This window comes from Terrapene carolina, unplaced genomic scaffold, assembly GCF_002925995.2.
Source record: "Terrapene carolina triunguis isolate 2854851 unplaced genomic scaffold, T_m_triunguis-2.0 Scaffold142, whole genome shotgun sequence".
Classification (NCBI taxonomy): domain Eukaryota; kingdom Metazoa; phylum Chordata; order Testudines; family Emydidae; genus Terrapene; species Terrapene triunguis.
In genome coordinates, this window is record NW_020664493.1 from 1,050,563 (window position 1) to 1,071,144 (window position 20,582).

The 20,582-nt window shown below is 46.2% G+C and overlaps 1 protein-coding gene across 1 annotated transcript; it reads right to left on the reverse strand.

Annotated features, from left to right (window-relative positions):
• Positions 1-3,461: 3,461 nt before the first annotated feature.
• On the reverse strand, positions 3,462-17,819 carry LOC113406865 (stomatin-like protein 3). Its single transcript, XM_026653659.1, has 7 exons — positions 17,768-17,819; positions 13,622-13,725; positions 12,590-12,662; positions 11,387-11,469; positions 8,667-8,870; positions 3,810-3,944; positions 3,462-3,650 (listed from the first exon to the last, which is right to left on the reverse strand). The coding sequence occupies exons 1-7, from the start codon at positions 17,817-17,819 to the stop codon at positions 3,462-3,464; spliced, it is 840 nt and encodes a 279-aa protein (XP_026509444.1).
• Positions 17,820-20,582: the final 2,763 nt, after the last annotated feature.

The following is a 20,582-nucleotide window of genomic DNA, read 5'->3' on the forward strand; positions in this document are numbered from 1 at the left end:
CAGAGCTTGTTTTGTTACTGTGTGTGTTTCTATGAATAACTGCCTGCTCCCTGGATGGGATTTATTACTGTGTGGGGATAGCGTGGCAAAAATGTCAGCTAAATTATAATTTCAAATGCACAAGCCTTTCCTTGAAACAAAGTGTACGGCCTGGTCAACACTAGAAGATTAGGTCAGCAGAACTACATTGCTGGGGACCTAAGTCGCTTTGGAGACAAACCCTAAAAAATGGCCAAGAAAATGATACTTTCCTTAAAGGATATGCCCCCCAGTCAGAGACAGAGAAAACTGTTCCCAGACAATAGTTGCAGTTGCCATTAATTGCTATATTTGTTGTCTGACTCTAGCTTGTATGGCAATAGTTAGATGTGTGACAGCTGCACCGTTGTAGTGTAGACACGACCTACATGGGAAGGAGGGCAAATAGGCCGGAATAGCTACATCTCTCAGGGGTGTGGGTTTTTCACACCCTTGAGAGATGTAGCTATACCAATGTAAATTCCGAGTGTAAACCAGGCCTTAGACACTGAGGAAATAGGGCCCTTAGAAATATATAAAATGGATGATTGCACCAGAATGCCCAGAGAGGCAGATATCTGTGACAGCCAGTTAGGGGAGTAGATGTTTGACCCATAAATAGAAAATAAACATATCTTGGTCAATTAGAAACTTGGTTACTTAAGTCTGTACAGCAATCTGTATAGCTCAGTCAATCAGAGCATTTTAAGCACATCATAGGGCTGTTCTCTGTCTCAGCCTCAGCCCATTACAAAAAGGTTATTGCAGAATTAGGGGTGGTGGAGGCATTCAGATGAGGGTGATGAGAATGATATTGGCCATGGAAAATCACTCAGGAAGCAAGATTGGAAAGGAGGGGACAGGATGAAAACAAAAAATAATGACTGGGTTAGAGAAGGTAAATTGGGAGCTTCTGTTCTCCTGGTCTCATAACACAACAAGGGGACATTAAATTAAAAAAGGTAGGCAATTCAAAATTGATAAAAGGAAATACTTTTTCACATAATATGTAATTAGACCGTAAAACCTACTGCTACGGGATATCACTGAGGCCAAAAGCCCAGCAGGATTTTAAAAAAAAAAAAAAGGATTGGCCATTTACATTGTTAACAAGAATATCCAGAGTTTTAACTGTTAACGCTAACACAAAGTTTTGGAAGCAATGCTAAATCTCCTGCTGCAGGGTTCTTATACCTCCCTCTGAAGCATCTGGTGTTGGCTGATATCAGTAACAGGATCCTAGACTAGATGGACCTCAAGTCTGCTCCAGTCTGGCAATTCCCACGTTCCTTTCATGTACACTAGCAGCAGTAGCCCACTGGGGGCAGGCAGAGAGACCTCTCAGTTGTTCTCCTCTCTCTCTATTTTTTTTAAGTCAGCTGCTGTGGCTGTGAAGAGAAACTTCAAAATGTGATCAAGTGGCAGAGTTCACAGAGACCTGATACAATAGCTCTGTGGGTGTGATCTGCCCTATCAATGTCAAAGGATGCTAACTCATATGCCAGTGATGATACTTTACAATGTTGACTATTTTGCTGCCCATCACACCATGTGTGAAAGGAGAGGAAGTCTCATATTACAAATATCTACATCAATGTGTCCCAAATATGGGGGGCATGAGGAAAACAAAGGACTAGCTGGGTGCAGAGGCGGGGTGCAGAGGCGGGGAGAAGATGTGGGAGATCCAGAGGCGGGGAGAAGATGCATATATTAAAATGTGTAGGTATTTAATCCCACATGGCTGGGTTCATTTTCCTGAAAGTAGGCTCAGCTTTTGAAAGTGCAAGAAATGCTGCTGTAACCACTGGAAATACATTCTCTTCTTTTTATTGTACATAGTGCCGATTAGTTTTGGATGCCAAATACCACATAGGCCTGATTCTGATCCCACTTACACTTGCGGAAAACTCCATTAAAGTCAATGGACTTACTGCTAATTTACATCTGCACAAGAGCAGAAGGAGGCGCTAGATCCACCAAGGGACTTACGCTCAGCTTTGCAATGCCTACATTTTGGGTGCTGTGTCACCCAGTAGAAACTGTAGCATTGAATTAGGGGCTCAGGCTCCCTATGCACTGCAGGGGGGAGAGTTCGTTAGAATGGGGCCCAGCATGCTGAGCAAGGAGTCACCTCTGCCAGGCATTAGCATGTCCCAAGGAGAAGGGGGTGGTCTAAACCCTGAGCCACTCAGAAATCCCCTCTGCTTGGGATTCTCAGACATTAACCCTCTCCTGGAATTAGGGGCCTAAACTGATTTTTGCAAGAGGGAACCCCCAGTGGTCAGAGCACTTCTTCAGGATGTGGGAGATCCAGTTTCAATTCCCCCATCTGCTAGCTGTGGAGAAGTGATGCAAAATTGGATCTTCTACCTCTCAGGAGAGTTCCTTAACCACTGGGCTATGGGATAGTCTGGTGCTGGTGTCTCTCCGTCTCACCTGTTAAAGCTGTTTTGCTGTGTAGAAATAATTAAATATGGATTGGGACAGACACAGAGTGAAAATAACTCTCTAGGGCCAATTGTTGGGCATTCCCTTCAGGAACGGAAAACCCAAGTTCAAACACATACTCCCCATCAGTCAGGAGGGAGAACAGAACCCAGGTCTCCCACGTCCTGCCTGAGTGCCCTACCACCTGACTAAAGGTTATGAGAAGGCCAGGCTATTCTCTGTGGTCATTGTTATTTTGTGTGGATTTAAATATGCTCAGTGCATGCCAACTGGATTTGCCCCCATAAGTGAAATAGCTGGGGGCCCACCAAGTTTGAGGAGCCTGCTGGGGCTTAGGTGAGAGAGAGAGGTTTAAGGCTGGTGGCATCTAAATGTTGGATATAGGCACCTAAGTCCTTTTGTAGATGTAGCCCCAGTCTATAAGAGCTACATAGACTTACAAATTACTTGGTGGTTCCAGTAATGATCAAGGAATACCTCTGGGTGACATTCTTCTCACCACTACACTGGTATTTTCAACTGAGTTGCTACAAATTTACCCCAGTGTAACAGAGCAGGAGCTGGCCTATTTACTGCATGCAGTAGTTGTATTAGCTTTTAGAGGCAGGCTCCTGGTGAGCAGATAAATCACCACATACCTGCTAAACGAGTGACTGTGTAAAAATCAAGTAACATCAAAAGCGAGCATCTCAGTTTAAGTTTAACCTGCATTTTAACAAAGTCTCCTATTTTTTACCTAGAGATGAGCTTGAACCACAACATTTGGATGTCTGAATTTTGAATCCCTCAGAAATTTGGGGGCATTCAGATTCAGTGTTCTGGCTTGTGATTGTCTCTGTGTAGTTAACACTATTCCTGAGGCAGGGTATCAAAGTGTACTTTCTACATTAATTCTGATCATCTGCAGAGGCTTGCCTCTCCTGAATCCCTGTAAAACTCTCCAAACTAAATAATTCAGTGTAAAAAAGCCTTGGTCACCATTTGGTTTTGTCCTATTATTGTTTATAAAAACCCTGCAGCATATTCATGGGCAGAGGAAAGACAATAGTGGAATTCTTCTCAGTAGCCAGTGTGGTCAAGGTCTGCAAGTAGCGCAGCTGGAGGGCTGATGGAGCCTCGACCAGCACCATGGAGGCCTGCTTCAGTGCTTCGGAAGCATTCCTTTCTCCTTCTGCTGCTATGATCTAAAAACATGATAGAAATGGACACGTTGGTGGCAATGAGGAAAAGCCACCCTCCAATTGAAGCAAAAAAACCAAAGTGGAGGTTTGTCCTTCAAAAGATGTAGAGGTTATAGATGTACAACGTTATGTGAATGAGAGAAATATTACTGTGGATCTCACCTGAGCTCTAGCGTCTCGTGTTGCTTCAGCTTCAGCAGCCATAGCTCTTTGCATCTCCATAGGGATCCTGACATCTTTGATTTCCACACGTGCTACTTGGATTCCCCATTTACCGGTGGCATTATCGAGGATAGACTTTTTTTAAAAAAAAAGGACAATTAATATCAAAACCTATACTATGTGACTTAAATGACAAATCACACTAACCAAAATGGCTCAGATATCGACTACACTCCGAATTCCAAAACAATTGCAAAAGAATAATTGAAATAAAAGAATAAATGGGAGGAAATTATGATCTGCATGGGGATATTTCAGGGGTACGTTAAGTGCCTAAAAAAGGTCAGATCAATTATTAGTTGCGAAATATTCTCTCGGATCTGTGACGTGTTGGAGGGGAGATGATGCACATGGGCAAGTCATTGTGCTATTTTTCTAGCATCAGTTCTGCCCGATGGGAACAGCTTTGAAAGAAGCCATTTACCTTTATCGTGGTCAGAATTAAAGACCTGTAGGCCCAAACCTACAGACACTGCCTTGAGTTAAATTCCTCATGTGAGGAAGTGCTTGCAGAACCAGGTGCAATAGTGGGAGCTGTTAATAAAGGACCAAGAGAACCTGGGAACATAGAAAAGTAAGTACCCCCATGTAAAAGAATAGCACTCAACCCTTCATCACAGATAAGCCACTCTGTTATCCACTGGAGCCAGAGACCCTCAGAAGAGTGCAAGTGACATCCTGAAATTGCCCTGTACTATTTGCCATCAATACATAGAATCAGTATGATGCATCACAATGCCTAGCACAATGGGATCCTGGTCCATGACTAGGGCTCCAGGGCGCTACCACAATCAAGACCATTGACTCTTCCTCATTACACATTGACACAACATCACGTCATATCACCTCTCTCATGCACACATTTTCTCCTGGCTGTTGGAAGGGGTGTGGAGGTGAGCTGTCTTTTTTTTGGTCTCTCTCTCTCTTCCTGATATCTAAGAGGAAACAAGATCTTTTTTCTCAACTCTACTCTCTCTTGGCTGCCAGAGTGACACTCCCTGGATTGGGGGGGGGGGGGTAAAGGGGGAGGGATTTAAACACTGGAACAGTTCAATCCAGTTCAGGTCAATTCAATCCATTTTATTGACATGACATGAGAGATGGGCGGTGCCAAAGTTTAATCAAGCATCTGCTTAAGATAATACAAGATGGTTTTACAAAAGGTAGATTGTGCCAGACCAACCTGGTCTCCTTCTTTGAGACGGTAACTGTTTTTTTAGACAAAGGAAATGCAGTAGATCTAATCTACCTGGATTTCAGTAAGGTATTTGATACAGTTCCAATGGGAAATTATTAGTTAAATTACAGAAGATGGGGGTTAATTTGAGAATTGAAAGGTGAATAAGGAACTGGTTAAAGGGGAGACTACAACAGGTCATACTGAAAGGTAGACTCTTAGGCTGGAGGGAGATTACTAGTGGAGTTCATCATCGATCAGTCTTGGGCCCAATCTTATTTGACATTTTTATTACTGACCTTGGCACAAAAAGTAGAAGTGTGCTAATAAAATTCTCAGATGACACAAAGTTGGGAGGTATTGCTAATACAGAGGAGGACCACATTATCAAATAATATGATCTGGACAACCTTGTAAACTGGAGTAATAGAAATGAGATTGCATTTAGGGACTAACAACAAGAATTTTTGCTATAAACTGGGTATGTATCAGTTGGAAGTGACAGAGGAGGCAAAAGACCTGGGTGTATTGGTTGAGCGTAGGATGACCATGAGTCACTAATATGATGTAGCTGTGAAAAAGGCTAATGCAGTCCTAGGATGCATCAGGTGAGGTATTTCCAGTAGCCACAGGGAAGTGTTAGTACCATTATACAAGGCACTGGTGAGACCTCATCTGGAATACTATGTGCAATTTTGGACTGCCATGTTTAAGAAGGATGAATTCAAACTGGAACAGGTGCAGAGAAGGGTTACTAGGATGATCCAAAGTATGGAAAACCTACCTTATGAGAGGAGACTCAAAGAGTTTGGCTTGTTTAGCCTAACTAAAAGAAGGCTGAGGGGAGATATGATTGCTCTCTATAAATACATCAGAGGGATAAATACCAGGAGGGAGGGGAGCTAGTTAAGTTATGTGCCAATGTGGACACAAGAACAAATGGATATAAACTGGCCATCAACAAGTTTAGGCTTGAAATTAGACAAAGGTTTCTAACCATCAGAGGAGTAAAAGTTCTGGAACAGTCTTCCAAGGGGAGCAGTGGGGGCAAAAAAACTAACTGGCTTGAAGACTGATCTTGACAAGTTTATGGAGGGGATGGTATGATGAGAATGGTAAGTAGCCAATCTGTGACTGCCAGCAGCAAATATCTCCAACGGCTGGTGATAGGACACTTGATGGGGAGGGCTCTGAGTTACTACAGAGAATTTTTTCCCAGGTGTCTAGCTGGTGGTCTTGCGCACATGCTCAGGGTCTAACTGAACACCATATTTGGGGTCAGGAAGGAATTTTTCCCCTGGGTCAGATTGGCAGAAACCCTAGGGTATTTTTGCCTTGCTCTGCAGCATTGAGCATGGGTCACTTGCAGGTTTAAACTAGTGTAAATGGTAGATTCTATGTAACTTCAAGTATTTAAATCATGATTTGAAGACTTCAGTAACTCAGCCAGAGGTTAGGGGTCTATTATAGGAGTGGGTGGGTGAGGGTGAGGTCCTGTGGCATAGGCAGCATGTGACTCTTGCATTTGGGGAGGTGGGGTGGGAGTGCCGGAAGCTCCCCAGAAGCTCCTGGACTGTGGCTCTACCCCCTGCTCCACCCCGAGGCCCGCACCCACTCCTCCTCTTCCTGCCCACCCTCCGCCGCTTCCCACCCCTGCTCCGCCTCTTCTCCTGAGGCCCCTCCACCCACTCCTCTCCCCCCTCTCTCCCAATACCCACTCCACCCACCGCTCTGGGGTTTCGGGCTCTGGGGTGGGGCCACAGATGAGGGAAGTGCAGGAGAGGGCTCAGGGCTGGGATAGGGGGTTGGGGTGCAGGAGGGGGCTCGGGGTGCGGGCAGGGGGTTGGGATGCAGGATGAGGTGAGGAGTGTGGGCTCCAGCCGGGCGGCACTTACCTCGTGTGGCTCCCGGAAGCGAATGGCATGTCCGGCTGCTAGGCTCAGGGGTGGACAGATGACCCTGTGTGCTGCCCCTGCCTGCAGGCACTGCCCCCGCAGCTCCCATTGGCCGTGGTTCCTGGCCAATGGGAGCTGTGGAGTCGACGTTCAGGGCAGGGGCAGCATGTGGCGACCCCGTGGGCACCCCTGCGCTTAGGAGGTGGACATGCTGGCCACTTCCAGGAGCCACGCAGAGCCAGGACAGGTAAGGAGCCTGCCTTAGCCCCGCTGTGCTGCTGACTGGACTTTTAGCAGCCTATTAAAATCTCCCGGATTGGTTTCAAATTCACAGGGAGATTGATGCCCATTCCAGTAGAATCCTGGCCAAACTGGAGCCCTCACCCCCTCCCACACCCCAACCCTCTGCCCCAGCCCATAGCCCTCTCCCACACTCGAACCCCTTGGCACCATCCCCCAGCCCAGAGCTCGCACCCCCTCCCACACCCCAACCCCCAGCCCCAGCCGTGAGCCCCCTCCCACACCCTAACTCCCTACCCTAGCCCGGAGCCCCCTCCCAACCCCGAACCCCTCATTTCTGGCCCCACCCCAGAGCCCACACCCTCAGCTGGAGCCATCACCTTCTCCTGCACCCCAATCCCCTGCCCCATCTCAGTGAAAGTGAGTGAGGGTGGGGGAGAGCAAGCGACAGAGGGAGGGCGATGGCGTGAGTGGGGGGCGGGGCCTCAGAGAAGGGGCGGGGCAGGGGTGTGGCCTCGGGGCAGGGGGGCAAGGGTGTTCACATTTGTGCAATTAGAAAGTTGGCAGCCCTAGCCCCCTCCTCCGTGGCCCCCCGCTCCTCTCCATCTCCTTCGCTGAGTCTCCCCCCACCCTCTCCTCTCCACCCCCTCTTCCGAGGCCCCCATACCTGCCTCTCACTCCTCTCCACCCCCTCCCTACTCACTTCTTTCTGGCCCTTCCTGCCTTAAGGGCAAGTGATGGGGAGAGAGGGGGCAGAGAGGAGCAACTGATGGGCAGGCAAGGGGGGGCCTCAGGAGAAGAGGCAGAGTGGGGGCAGGAAGAGGCAGAATGAGGGTAGGGCCTCCGGAGGAAGAGGCCAAGTGAGGGTGGGGCCTCAGGGCAGAGCACAAATGGGGCCACAGTTTGGGCACTGTTGGTCCCGCCACTTCTTGGGAGCTTCCAGGGGTGGTGGCAGGCCTCCAAAGAGAGGTGCACTGCATCTGGCATTTCTTGCCTAGTTTGGGGAGGCTTAGTCTCCCCAAGCCTCTTATACCCACGACCCATGTTCTGTGGCTTGCAATGTGCAGGAGGTCAGTTTAGCTGGCCATGATGGTCCCTTCTGACCTTAAAGTCATGACTCTATGAGTCTAAGATAGAGCATCCCAGTAACTATGGATTTCTCCACCATCGCACATTATTGCTCATTTCTAAAGAAGTGGCAGGGAGCCCCATATCAAGACTCTTTACTGTCTCATTCACTTCTCAAAAAGTTAAGTTCCAAGAGCCTTGTTTGCTTTTTAACAAGAGATTACTAGTTTTATCAGCTGAGGAAATATCTTTACAATATTTCTTCCATATTTTGCAGTAGGTGGGGTTTGAAACTGAAAGGAGATAATGAAAGATTTTACAATCATGTTTTTTTTTAAAAAGGCCACTCGTTTCTAAGATTATATTCCATAAAATGAGATGCTGTGCCCATCAATAGAACATTAGATGTGGATTTACCTGGATATTGTGGGCAATCTCTTCTCGACCAGACAGGATCTGGGACAAGCTTTGGGTGCCTAGAACATTTCTCAAAGTGGTCTGTGCCAGCAGGTTGGTGGCTAAATGGACATCTGTGACATTAGCCACTGAACAGACAGCACTGTGGATTTTATAGTAGACCACTCCATCAACTTGGGTAGTTACAGAATCTTTTGTAAGAATCTACGAAAAACAAACATACAGAGATTAGATAATCATCCAGGACACACAAATCCCAATGTTATGGAGATGTTTGTTTCCTGTAGTGAGACAAGAAGCCACTATAATTCGAAGAAATCAAGGTAAATTGATTTCAATGGCAACACCCTGGATTTACAACCTCTAAACCAAAGCAACATTTGTGCAAAGTATTTAAATGACTCGACCAGTAATATGTTAACCATTTGTGATGATTCTGAGTGCATTTGCCTTGGAATAATCATAGGCAGGTTCATGGAATTTAAAAATCATAGGCACAAGGACAGGGAAAAAATGCAACAACTGGATGACATGTTCTTAAATGGTCTGTGGGGTCCCTTTACGTAGCATGCCAGGCCACATTCACCAACGCTGGTGAAGGGAGCCGTAAATCCCCTGTGCCCCAGTGAACAATTCATCTTGCTGGAGCACAGGTGATGTTTCCACCGCTGCCTTACCACCAGAATAGGTGGGAGGCAACTTTAGTTTGCAGCCAAGGGCTCCATAGAAGCCCTGCCAGAAGAGATTGCAGTGAGGATATATTGCGTAAGAATGTTCCCAGGCTATTATGGCCACCTTCCTTCCTGTACAGACCTACCCATGTTCAGAGCTGGCTCTCTTCATCCCTCCTGCATGTCATCTCCCCGCTCCCCTTTTCACTACATCAGCTTCCCCTCCACCCCAGCTGACTTTCCATCTATGGAGTCTTTCTAACAGGGTGTTATGCTGGGAGTTGGGATAAACTTCACTGAAGCTGGTGGGCATGACAGTCACTCTTCATACAGGATAAAAGTAAGAAGCAGTTAAGCTCCTTTATGGAATCCAGAGCTGAAACAATAGGGAGCCACCACCCACAAATATAGGCCACATGCAAGGCTGGAATAGGAGTTGAGCCATGCACTCTGAGAGGTTTTCCTTGGGGTCTGAATGAAATGCAGTTTGTGTATGAGAGAGAGAGGAGGATCAGTACCATAGAAGCACACAAAGAAGGCAGCAAGGAAGCCCCAGATGCATTGGTGTCCCTAGCTTCTGTTTGCCAGAAGCTGGGAATGGGTGACAGGGGATGGTTCACTTGATGATTACCTGCTCTGTTCATTCCCTCTGAAGCACCTGGCATTGGCCACTGTCGGAAGACTGGAGACTGGGCTAGCTGGACTTTTGGTCTGACCCAGTATGGCCGTTCTTATGTTCAGCCAGAGGAGCACTTGTAGTATGACCCTGAGAAATGGCTAAGAGTTGGAGCTTTTGCACAGAGTGCTGATGGAAATAGGTGGGAAACTATGAGCAAAGAAACGGTCTCCTGCTGTTTGATTCCTATTGTATTTAGGGAAACAGGACTTGGTACATTTTTTGTAAATAAACAGGATTGCATCGAAGAAATATCTGCCTCGATCATCATTTTTTCCTCCTAATGGAAACAACCCACAAGACCATGAATACTGACCACTTGGGTCAAAGGGGGTAACAGAGTTTAGACTCAGTGAATTTGACACTACATAAAATAAGACCCATGAGCTCTTAAAACCTAGGAGGTTCCTTAAGCATATTTACTCCAGGCCACAGGCATTTAAATTTTGGATGGAATATTTACGAACAATCTCTAGCAGCACACTATATCATAAAGATTTCTCAGATCTGTAACACGGAAACGTTGTGGCTCTATCGCCACTGATTCTTGTTTCTCCTTTCTTCAGAAAAGCACAATAAAATGGCAACTCTTCAAGTAGAAGCACAGTACTGTAGCTACATGTAAATAAACCTTTTTTTGGAGAGGGGGAGATTTCCCATTGACTATTTTTAAAAATGAACTTCTTTGGCTAACATTTTCAACCCTAGGTGCCTAAAGAGAAGGCCCAAAATCCCTATTAAAGCCAGCTTTTCAGAGATGACGAGCGCCTGCAGCTTCCTTTGACTTCAAGGTGATTTGTTAAGGTACCTAAGTACGTATTAAATTACATATCCGTAGGCACCAAATGTGACAAATTTGGTCTTTGCTCATTGTTTTGTCTGGAACAACATTAACTTTCTAAGTGACTTCAGTGAAGGCTTTCGTAATGATGATAAGTTTTGAATCTAATCAGTTAGTTACCAGATCTTCTACTTACTAGGAAAAATAGTTACTGGGGATCCCACTCTAGTTTATTGCTTGATTTCCATGGATTTCCCTCTCTCTCATCTTTGGACCTCCCCACATCTCCAGCTCTAATCTCACTTTCCTCTTTTTCTAATCCAGAATGCTGAAAGTCAATAAGAAAAGCCTGCTTGACTTGCTGGGAGTGACAAGATTGTAACCTGAGCTGGTAGGGTTGTAGGCTTGATTAGGTTCCAGTGTTATTCTGGCGCTAGCATTTGGAAGTAAACAAGTACAGCAAATGAAGTTAAGTCTGTACCGCTGCCAAAGACTGTGAGACAATAAAACTGCTTTCTTAGTTTGACATGTTAAAAACTAAAACTGCTTTAGGTTTGATTTTGAGTTTAAATGACTATTGAGTGGTTGTTACCTCTTGTAGAGGAATGTTACTGGTAACAGTTCTAAGATCAACCCTGGCAAAAACATCCGTACATGGAAGGACTATGATCAAACCTGCAAAAAAGAAGAAAAGGCCAAAGCTGAAACACTTTTATCTGAAGGCTAAGCTCTGATCGCATATGAAGCAAACCTCTGAAAATAACTCTTTCTATTGTGTAATGAGAATGGTCCTCAGAGCTATACTGATATTTCATTACCACAGCATTTCTTTTGCTGTATGGTTGAGTAGATAGTGCACTAGACTGGGAGTCAGAAGAACTCCGTTTTGTTCTCAGCTCCGCCATGTGACCTTGGGCAAGTTACTTCCTTTTTCTGTGCCTCTGTTTCCCCTCTCAAACTTTTGTCTATTTAGATTGTTAGCTCTTCAGGATGGTGGGTCAGGGGAAACTAGCCACTTAGTGTGGCTCCTCCTTCAACCCCCTGGCCCTGCCCACTTTTTGGGCCACATGGTTGTTTTGCAGAGGAAGCGAGATGGTTATGTGATAAGGGGGTTCTTCCTCCATTCCTACTCCACGTTTGCACCATCTCACTGTACCTTTTCCAATGGATTGTTTTTCATCCGCACGGTGCAAAGGTACTTGTTATAATAATGTAGAGAACAGTCTTCTTCTTAGTGATCGTTTCCAATGACAATAGCACCTGAAGGCCCCAACTATGATACCAAGTGTTGTGCTAGGCGCTGTACACATACTTAATAAGAGACTGCTCCTGCCCCAAAGAGCTTACAACTTTAAATAGACAAGACTGATAAAGGGTGAGATAAGGGAAGTATTATTATCCACATTTTACAGATGGCAAACTGAAGTCCAGGGTGATTGAGTGACATGCCAAAGGTCACACAGGAAGTCTGTGGCTGAATGGGGAATGGACTTCAGATCTCCTAAGTCTCTGTCCAGTGTGTTAAGCACAAGATCATCCTTCCCCTTCATGTGATCTTTAGTCTATTATAAAGCCAGGTTTAGATCTCAGGATCTGCTGGTTACCTCTCTAAACAGCAATATAGAGAAAACAAGCAGCAGATGGACAGGCTCATGGACAAAGAATTACTTTGGCCTTTTTACTGTGCCCTGGACAGATTCCTTGCATCACCCATTCTCTGAACAAGGACTTGAGAGAACCTCAGATGCAGAACATCTGGTTACAGTGAAAACATAATAAAACCTCATTTACTCACCTGGGCCCTTTGCTTTTTTAGACACTATACGTCCCAGCCGAAATACAACAGCACGCTCATATTCTTTGACAATCTAGGACAATATTTTTAAATAATAAATAATAAATAAATAATAAACTAACACCACCCTTCCCTCTTGCCTGACCTTCTATCCTTCAGACCACATGGAAATGACAAAATAATTATAGCAAAAGATGTGTAGGTAATTACACATTTTTGATCTTGGTCTCCCTCTAGCCCCTTGCTGTGGAATATCAAGCCCCAATCCTGCAAATACTTATGCATGTGATCACAGGCACCTGCTTCTTCCTTTCCCTGGGAGTGCTCAACCCCCACTCAGCCCCAGGCCCCACCCCCACTCCACACCTTCCTGCCTCCACCCCTGCCCCACCTCTTCCCGCCCCCGCTCTGCCCTGCCCCTCCTCTTCCCGGCCCCCCTCTGCTCCCACCCCGCCTCTTTCCACCCAGTTCTGCCCCTCCCCCAAGCGCGCCCCGTTCCCGCTCCTTCTCCTCCTCCCTCCCAGCACCTCCTGCACACCGTGGGACAGCTGGTCGTGGTGGGCGGGAGGCACTGGGAGGCAAGGGAAGGAGCCGATTGGAGGGGGGTGGGGGAGGGAGCTTGGCTGCCAGTGGGTGCTAAGCACCTACTATTTTTTTCCATGGGTGGTCCAAGATGTGGACCTGCATTTGTATTTGTTTGTTCAAATATTGATCAGTTTTTCTAGGTCTCTCATCCCCAGCACCTCAGAAACATTCATTTATTTATTCTCACACTATCCCAGTGAAGTAGGGAAGTAGTATCCCTGTGTGAGAGCTGAAGGCACAGACAATTTAAATGACTTGTCTGAGGTTATACAGGAAGCCTGGGGATGAACATGGACCAGAACACAGAACCCTTGCATCCCAGTCTTGAACCTTAACTACAAAAATTATCCTTTGTCCCATAACATGGGGTACAAATGGCTTTTGTCCTCGTGAAATACATAGTAGTAATAGACCATTCTCTCAGTGCTCCAATTCCCATCAGCTTACCTTTAAGCACATCCAGATGGAGAAAGGAAAGGTAATAAGCACGAACAGGAATGAAAGAGAAACCAGGATCCAGCCACAGGCCCCAATTCCTTCCTTCTTATCTGCTACAGAATAAGAAGACGGGAACCGTTGTCAGTTGCCTGGTCAATCTGCTGAGTTTATAGTAAAACATCTGGCACAACAAAGAAGCTCTACATGAGGAAAATGACAGGGCCTTCCAGGACAGTTTAGGTTTGAAACTCCTGGTGTAGAGAGCTGGCCCGTTCACCTAATGCCAGAAAAGCTTTAAACCAGTGATTGTCAAAATGTGCAGATGTGTGACTAGCCCTCTGGGCAGTTCTTTTCACTCTCTGGTCCTGCTGCCTTTCCTCAGCACTGTATTATTATTAATTAATTGTGTCGGGAAAGAGCCTGGAGACCCCAGGTGCCAGGTTTTGTTTTGTTTTTATCAGGGGAGGGGGTACTTAGGAGCAGAGCTGCAATGAGGCAAGGAAAAGCCAGAGATTTTTCCACAGGAAGGGTGTGACAAATCCAGCCCAGCCAAGCCCCACACAAGAGGAGGAGCTGGGGCATAAGCAATAGGAACCAGGACAGGAGAGGTGGAGGGAGCCATCCCAGGGGAAGACCAGCTGCAGGAATCAATTTTTCAATGGAAAGTGTGACTGTAATTGATTTTTGTGGGCATGCTACGGAGAAACTGAATGTTGCTGCCTCCTCCGCCTCTTCGCTCCATGTCTCTCCACTACTTGGAGAGGAAGACAGCTAGGGGCTCAGAGCAGGCTACAAGGGAGGCATAGCTCAGTGGTTTGAGCATTGGCCTGCTAAACCCAGTGTTGTGAGTTCAATCCTTAAGGCCATTTAGGGAACTGGGGTAAAAAATCTGTCTGGGGATTGGTCCTGCTTTGAGCAGGGAGTTGGACTAGATGACCTCCTGAGGTCCCTTCCAACCCTGATATTCTATGTTCACAGGCTCTGAGTGTAGAGGCTGTTCCAGACAACCTGCTCCCGCACTGGGCTGAACACAACCTGTGGTGGGGGCTGCTCTTCCCCGTATGAGGACTCCTATACCAGAACTAAGGTCTTTTCCCTGCTCACTTGCTCTGCTTGGGATTCAAACTTCGCCCTGTGTAGAAACCTTCTCCTTGTATAACTTCTAAAATCTTTTTCCCCCACCACAATCCCTGAGGAGACAATGCTGAGCTCTGCAGTCCTCTGCTCCACATTTCTGAGGTCCTTGAAACAGATTTAATCAATCACAGGTTGAGAGGTTTGGGCCCAAGAGGACCGAGTTTCAGGCCTTCTTTGGAACATCCTGCCTTTTCTGTTCAAGCTTTTTGCATGAGAACTGTGTGTGCATCTTACACTAATACTCTACATTTGGGAGAGTTTGACTCCAGGCTTTTGTTCTGACTCATTGTAACAGAAAAGACACAAATCTAGGGGTTAGGTTCAGGCCAGTTGCCAGAAAAATATCATTTGGTCTTGCCACTGCTGGAACCAATGATTTGAGCAGTTCTCTTGAGTAAATTACCATGAAAAGCTCAGGTACATATGGCTGAGGCCAGACTAGGACCCTCAGGGATTAGTGTTAAAAATTTAAAAACATTGTCTATGCTGCTTCTCCACCATACATCCTGCCCTAGTCAGATTCATTTGCCATCACTGGAGTGTCAGGCTATAGCTGGTACATTAAGTAATAGGCAAGAGGATAAATGTTTCTTCCATCAGCTGAATGTCCTACTCACTCTTATGATCAAATGCAATGTGAACAAATAATGGGAGACGTTTGTATCAACATTGGTTCACTGTCAGCTCCAAGTGTGAAAGATTGCTCAAGAAGCAGGGCCATGTTTTAATCACAGAAGAATTTTACAGATGCTGAAAAAAGGCATATTGTACCTCTTGGCCTTCGTCATCCTCCCCACCTCCAACCGTGCCATCATCCCCTCTCCCCCTGCCCCTTTTACACCCAGCTAGGCTGTAGGTTTCAACAGAGCTTTTCTTTCCAGCTCAAAAGTTACTCTGATTTAAAATATCATACTTGTATCCCTGTTCACCATGCTGCCACTGTTGTCATTCACATCCTTCCTAAAGACTCTGGGCTAGATCTTCCAAGGGACTTACTTAGGTGCCTATGGCCAACATTTACATGTCACTGAGATCCTCAAAGCTCTCACTCAACTGAGCCCTAAGTTCCCAAGTTCCCACTGGTAACGTCTCCTAGGTGGCTACGTTTCTGCTGATGGGCGCATGCAAAGCCTTCTCTGTCCTGACACCCCCAAGGTGCTCAGTGCCCTAATACAATTCATAAACTAGATGTTCCCTCACCCTATTGTGCCAGGGCCTGATCTGGTAGGCGTTCTTGGAGCACGCCTAACTCGCACAAAAGTCAGGTGTGGTGATGGCTGTTAGACCGCTCACCTGGGCTGATTACTGCAGAGGCAGGATTTGAATACAGTGCTTCCACCTCTCACACGGGTGCCCTAACCACTAGGGTATTAGTTACTCTGATGTAGGTTTCCCTCAGTCTCTCCTGTTGAAGCGGTTTCACTTTGGGTAAATAGCTAAATATTCATTAGGCTAGAAAAAGAATCATTTGACAGCCCAGTGGTTAGGGCATTCACCTAGGACATGGGAGACCCAGATTCCACTCCCTGCAGCTGAGCAGGAATCTGAAAGCAGGTCTCCCACATCCCAGGAGACAGTCCTAACCCCGGAGCTATTTGCTATCATGGGGGATGGAAAGAAGGCGCTCTCACTGTGTGTTTTTCTTGCTACAAAGGATTGACCTGAGCCTAACTCCAGGACTGTCCCTTTGAGGCCCAGGGCTTAGGCCGCACCCCTCTCCTGAGCATTTCCTACTGGCTAGCTTCAGGCGCTCCCCATTCAGCTTGTATGAATTCCATTCTTAGGTGTCAGACGCTTCCCATGCATTGAATAGGGAGCCTAACTCGGGGCCGAGGATTCCACTGGATGGCAGGATGCCTGAATGTTAGGCATTGCATGTCAGCGTGGCCATGCCTATGTCCCTTTGTGGATCTAGCTTTCCCTACCCGATGCCCTCCCAAAGTGAGGTAATAGAAACAAATAACATAAAAAATCTTCCAAGTTATTTCTTCCTCTGAGTTTCCCAGTGCCTCAAGTCTCTTCTGTGTCTGTCTTTTGAAGGGCCAGGCCTCTGGCACCACAACTGTTTTTATTTTGGGATCTTGTACAGAGCTGAGCACTATTGGTGCTTTGACCATCACTTTGTGAGAGACAGAACTAAGTGAATATAAGGCCACATGTTTTGGAGAGAAAGAAAGATGTTCCCTTATGGAAAAGTCCTATAGGATTTAGTAGAAAATACTACCCTTTATATAGGTTTATGGATCCCTATAGACTATCATAGAGAATTATATCCCTATCCTAGAATTCTATAAGATGGTCTAAAACCCTATAGAACGTTTATAATGCTTTATTAAAATCTATAGGACTTTTTCATAAGGATTATGTTGCTCTTGATTGCTAAAGCCAAAATGCTAGCAGCATAGATTGTCTATCTAACCTATAATTATCACACAAAATTAGTAACCATTAAAAAAAAAAACCAGGGGGATGTTGGATGGCTCCAGGGATACGTAATGGAATATGGAGTCTTTTACCTGTAGGAGCTCCGACACCCTGGCAATGGGTGCAGTGAAAAAACTAGAAAGAATGGAACTGGTAAATAGTTCCAGTCCATATTGGACCACTGACTGAAAGCTGTTACCTGTTCAGTTGCTTGGTGACTTAGGTGAAATGAGTTGGTTGTCTCAGTCCAATTCTCAGGAGCCTTCATTACAAAACCACCTGCGTAATTGGCACCATTTGGTACCATCACGGCTAGTCTTAGCAGAGAGAGGCTAAGGATTGTATGGGTATGGACTCTGAATTAGCCTATCCCCTATAGGTGTCAGTCCTCAGATAAGGGTTGAGACATACTGGCAGGACAGTGGGGAAGCTGGCACAAGTGCTGTCCATGAAGATGGAGGAATCCAGGGCCAGCAATCTGAGGCCTTTGACCCACACTTAACTTCTCTCTCTCTCTCTCACTCACTCACACACACACACACACACACACGTTTGTTGGGGTTATTTTACAGTAAGAATGGAAGGAATACTTACCAACTAGAGTCTCCTTACTCTCTTTCCCAAGGGAGCCTTTCCCGGAATCCATCTCATTATAGAGAAATCCTTATCACCTCACAAGCCGTAATGAAGACACCCCCTCAAATGGCACACAGCTTGTTAAAGTGTCTGAGAAGAAAAGCAGAGTGACAGAAGAACAAGCTCTCACCTGCGAGCCAGTCCTCAAGGGATTAGTTACCCAGGTGAGGGAAGAATGTTTACAAAAACAAAGTCTGATGGGTCATGTTCTTCTCTGGAGTAACTCCACTGGTTTCAATGACTTTATTCCAGGGCTGAATTTGGCCCAGCACTTGTAGTTCCTGCAGAATCGTCTCTGGGCATGATTTCTACACACATCAGCAATGAATGGCACCATTTTCAAAGCCACGGCAAAAAAGGAAAAGAAGTCAAAGCTGGATTGTAAACTCTCCAGGGCAGGGATTGTTTCTTGAGCTGCGCCTTTACTGTATCCAGTGTAATGGGGCCACAATTTTGCTTAGGGTCCCTAGGTACTAATGCAATACATATAATAATGTAAGGACGCCAGTGAGATTTCAAGGAGCATAGTGAATACTCCTTCTCCTCGTAAGCTTATGAGACACCTTAAAATTATTAATTATTAATAAACATTTATACTACAGTAGGACCTAGAGGCCAACCAAGTTGAAGCTCTATTGTGCGAGACACTGTAAAAATATATGGAAACTTTTTCAGCCTTTAACTCCTTACATTGCCCAGGAATTATACGGGTCAATGGACATTTGCTAGACTTCCTGAAACTCGTTGCTTTAGTACTGCATCAAATTGGCTGTAATTAGAGTGTGAAAATAAAGACAAAACCATTTACAAAGAGTGTGTGTGTGGGGGGGGGGGGCGGAGGGAAGGTGTCAGCCCCTTCTAAGGACATAGGACAAAATGTCATAGTATGTTAATTCAATGAGCCATTTTCTCTCTTTCTCTCACTTAGTTGCATTAATTATATTTTTATGACTTATCTTCTCCATCACACTTTAATTCTCCCTCTATATCCATTGCTTCCCTATTGCTGCCAATACATTTAATTACATTTTGCCTAATACCTGTTACATGTCCTCCCCGTGGATGGGCACCAGGCTGCTATATTGGACCCAACCTTTGGATCTCATGGGCTTCCACACCCACTGGGTTTGAGCAGCATCCAGGCACCATCTCTGGATCTGGGCTCTCAGGCACACTTCAGAGGGGCAGACTCCCTGTTGGGTGCCCCTTCCTTTGGGAATGGAATCCCACAGGCCAGCTGACCTAGCCCCCAAACCAATACTAACCCTCCAAGTCTCCCCAGCAGTTTATACAGGCATCCCTCAGAACCCCACCTCATGGGAACTGTAGGGTTTAGTTTAACTCTTTGGGGACATGTGACAGATAAAGCAAGGAACACACAGGCTTTGCAAAGGAACTTCTTAAACACACCCCTTTACCTAGATCGTGAGCCCCATGGGGCAGGGCCTGTCTTGTGCTTCTGTGTTTGTACAGTGCCTAGCACAATAGGGCCCTGACCCATGACTGGGACTCCTAGGCGCTATGGTAACACAAATAATAATGCTCTTAGCACAAGAAATATCTAAAACAACAAACACCTATACCCTGTTCCTCTGCCCTGAGTCTATGCTCACCCCCTTCTGTGCATGCTTCAGCCCAGTCTCTGTGAGAGGCAGGTAGGTCCCTCTTCCTCCAGCAGTCCTTCTACTTGCTGGCGATTGCTCGGCTGGTGTATGTGGTTGTGAGAGAAAGAGAGTGTCTGGGGCAGAGCCTGCCCTAAATAAAGTTTCATCCCCCTTCTGTCAGATGAGTCACTCATCATCTTCAAAGCCCTAGTCAGGGGTGTGTCACAGCCCTGGCAAAATGCCCCTGCTGGATGCTCACCAGTCTGTGGGTTTGGACCCACAAACTGGAGAACCATGTCAGTTAAGCTCCCTTTGATTCCCCAAATAGGCCCCAGTCACAGTCTTTGATATCCTGATATCTGACTTGTGTCCATTTATCCTCTTGCGTATCCTCACTATGCAAGAGGATAAATGGACACAAGTCAGTTATCAGGAATGGCAATATGCAAAAACCTGTAGGAGAACACTTCAACCTCCCTAGTCACACAATAGCAGATGTAAAGGTAGCCATCTTACAGCAAAAAACTTCAGGACCAGACTCCAAAGAGAAACTGCTGAGCTCCAGTTCATTTGCAAATTTGACACAATTAGATCAGGATTAAACAAAGACTGTGACTGGCTATCCAACTACAGAAGCAGTTTCTCCTCCCTTGGTGTTCACACCTCTACTGCTAGCAGAGCACCTCACCCTCCCTGATTGAACTAACCTCGTTATCTCCATACTGATTTATACCTGCCTCTGGAAATTTCCATTACTTGCGTCTGATGAAGTGGGCATTCACCCACGAAAGCTTATGCTCCAATACTTCTGTTAGTCTTAAAGGTGCCACAGGACCCTCTGTTGCTTTTTACTAATTTAAGTTGGCATACAGCCACCCACAGTAATTACTGCAGTGGTTTATGTCCACACTACGCGCCCTGTTGGTGGTGCATGTCCTCATCAGGAGTGTTTCCACCAACTTAATAGTGTGGGGCAGTGTGGGGCACTGATAACTGGAGCACCCATCCTCCTGCGTGGGGCTCACAGCTGGAGCCGCCCCACCCCGTGCGACGCTCATAGCTGGAGTCCACCCGCCCCAGGGCTGACAGTGTGATTCTCACTGTGAGCCCCGTGCAGGACTGACAGCCAGGCTGTCAGCCCCAGGGCAGGGGGAGCTCCAGCTATGAGC

Coding starts and splice junctions, on each gene's coding strand:
- LOC113406865 (XM_026653659.1), bottom strand. CDS start 17,819: ATGGATTCCGGGAAAGGCTCCCTTGGGAAAGAGAGTAAGGAGACTCTA. Junction 12,663..13,621: donor CCATCTGGATGTGCTTAAAG/GTAAGCTGATGG, acceptor ATATTGTCCTAG/ATTGTCAAAGAATATGAGCG. Junction 3,945..8,666: donor AGATTGCCCACAATATCCAG/GTAAATCCACAT, acceptor TTTTAAAAAAAG/TCTATCCTCGATAATGCCAC.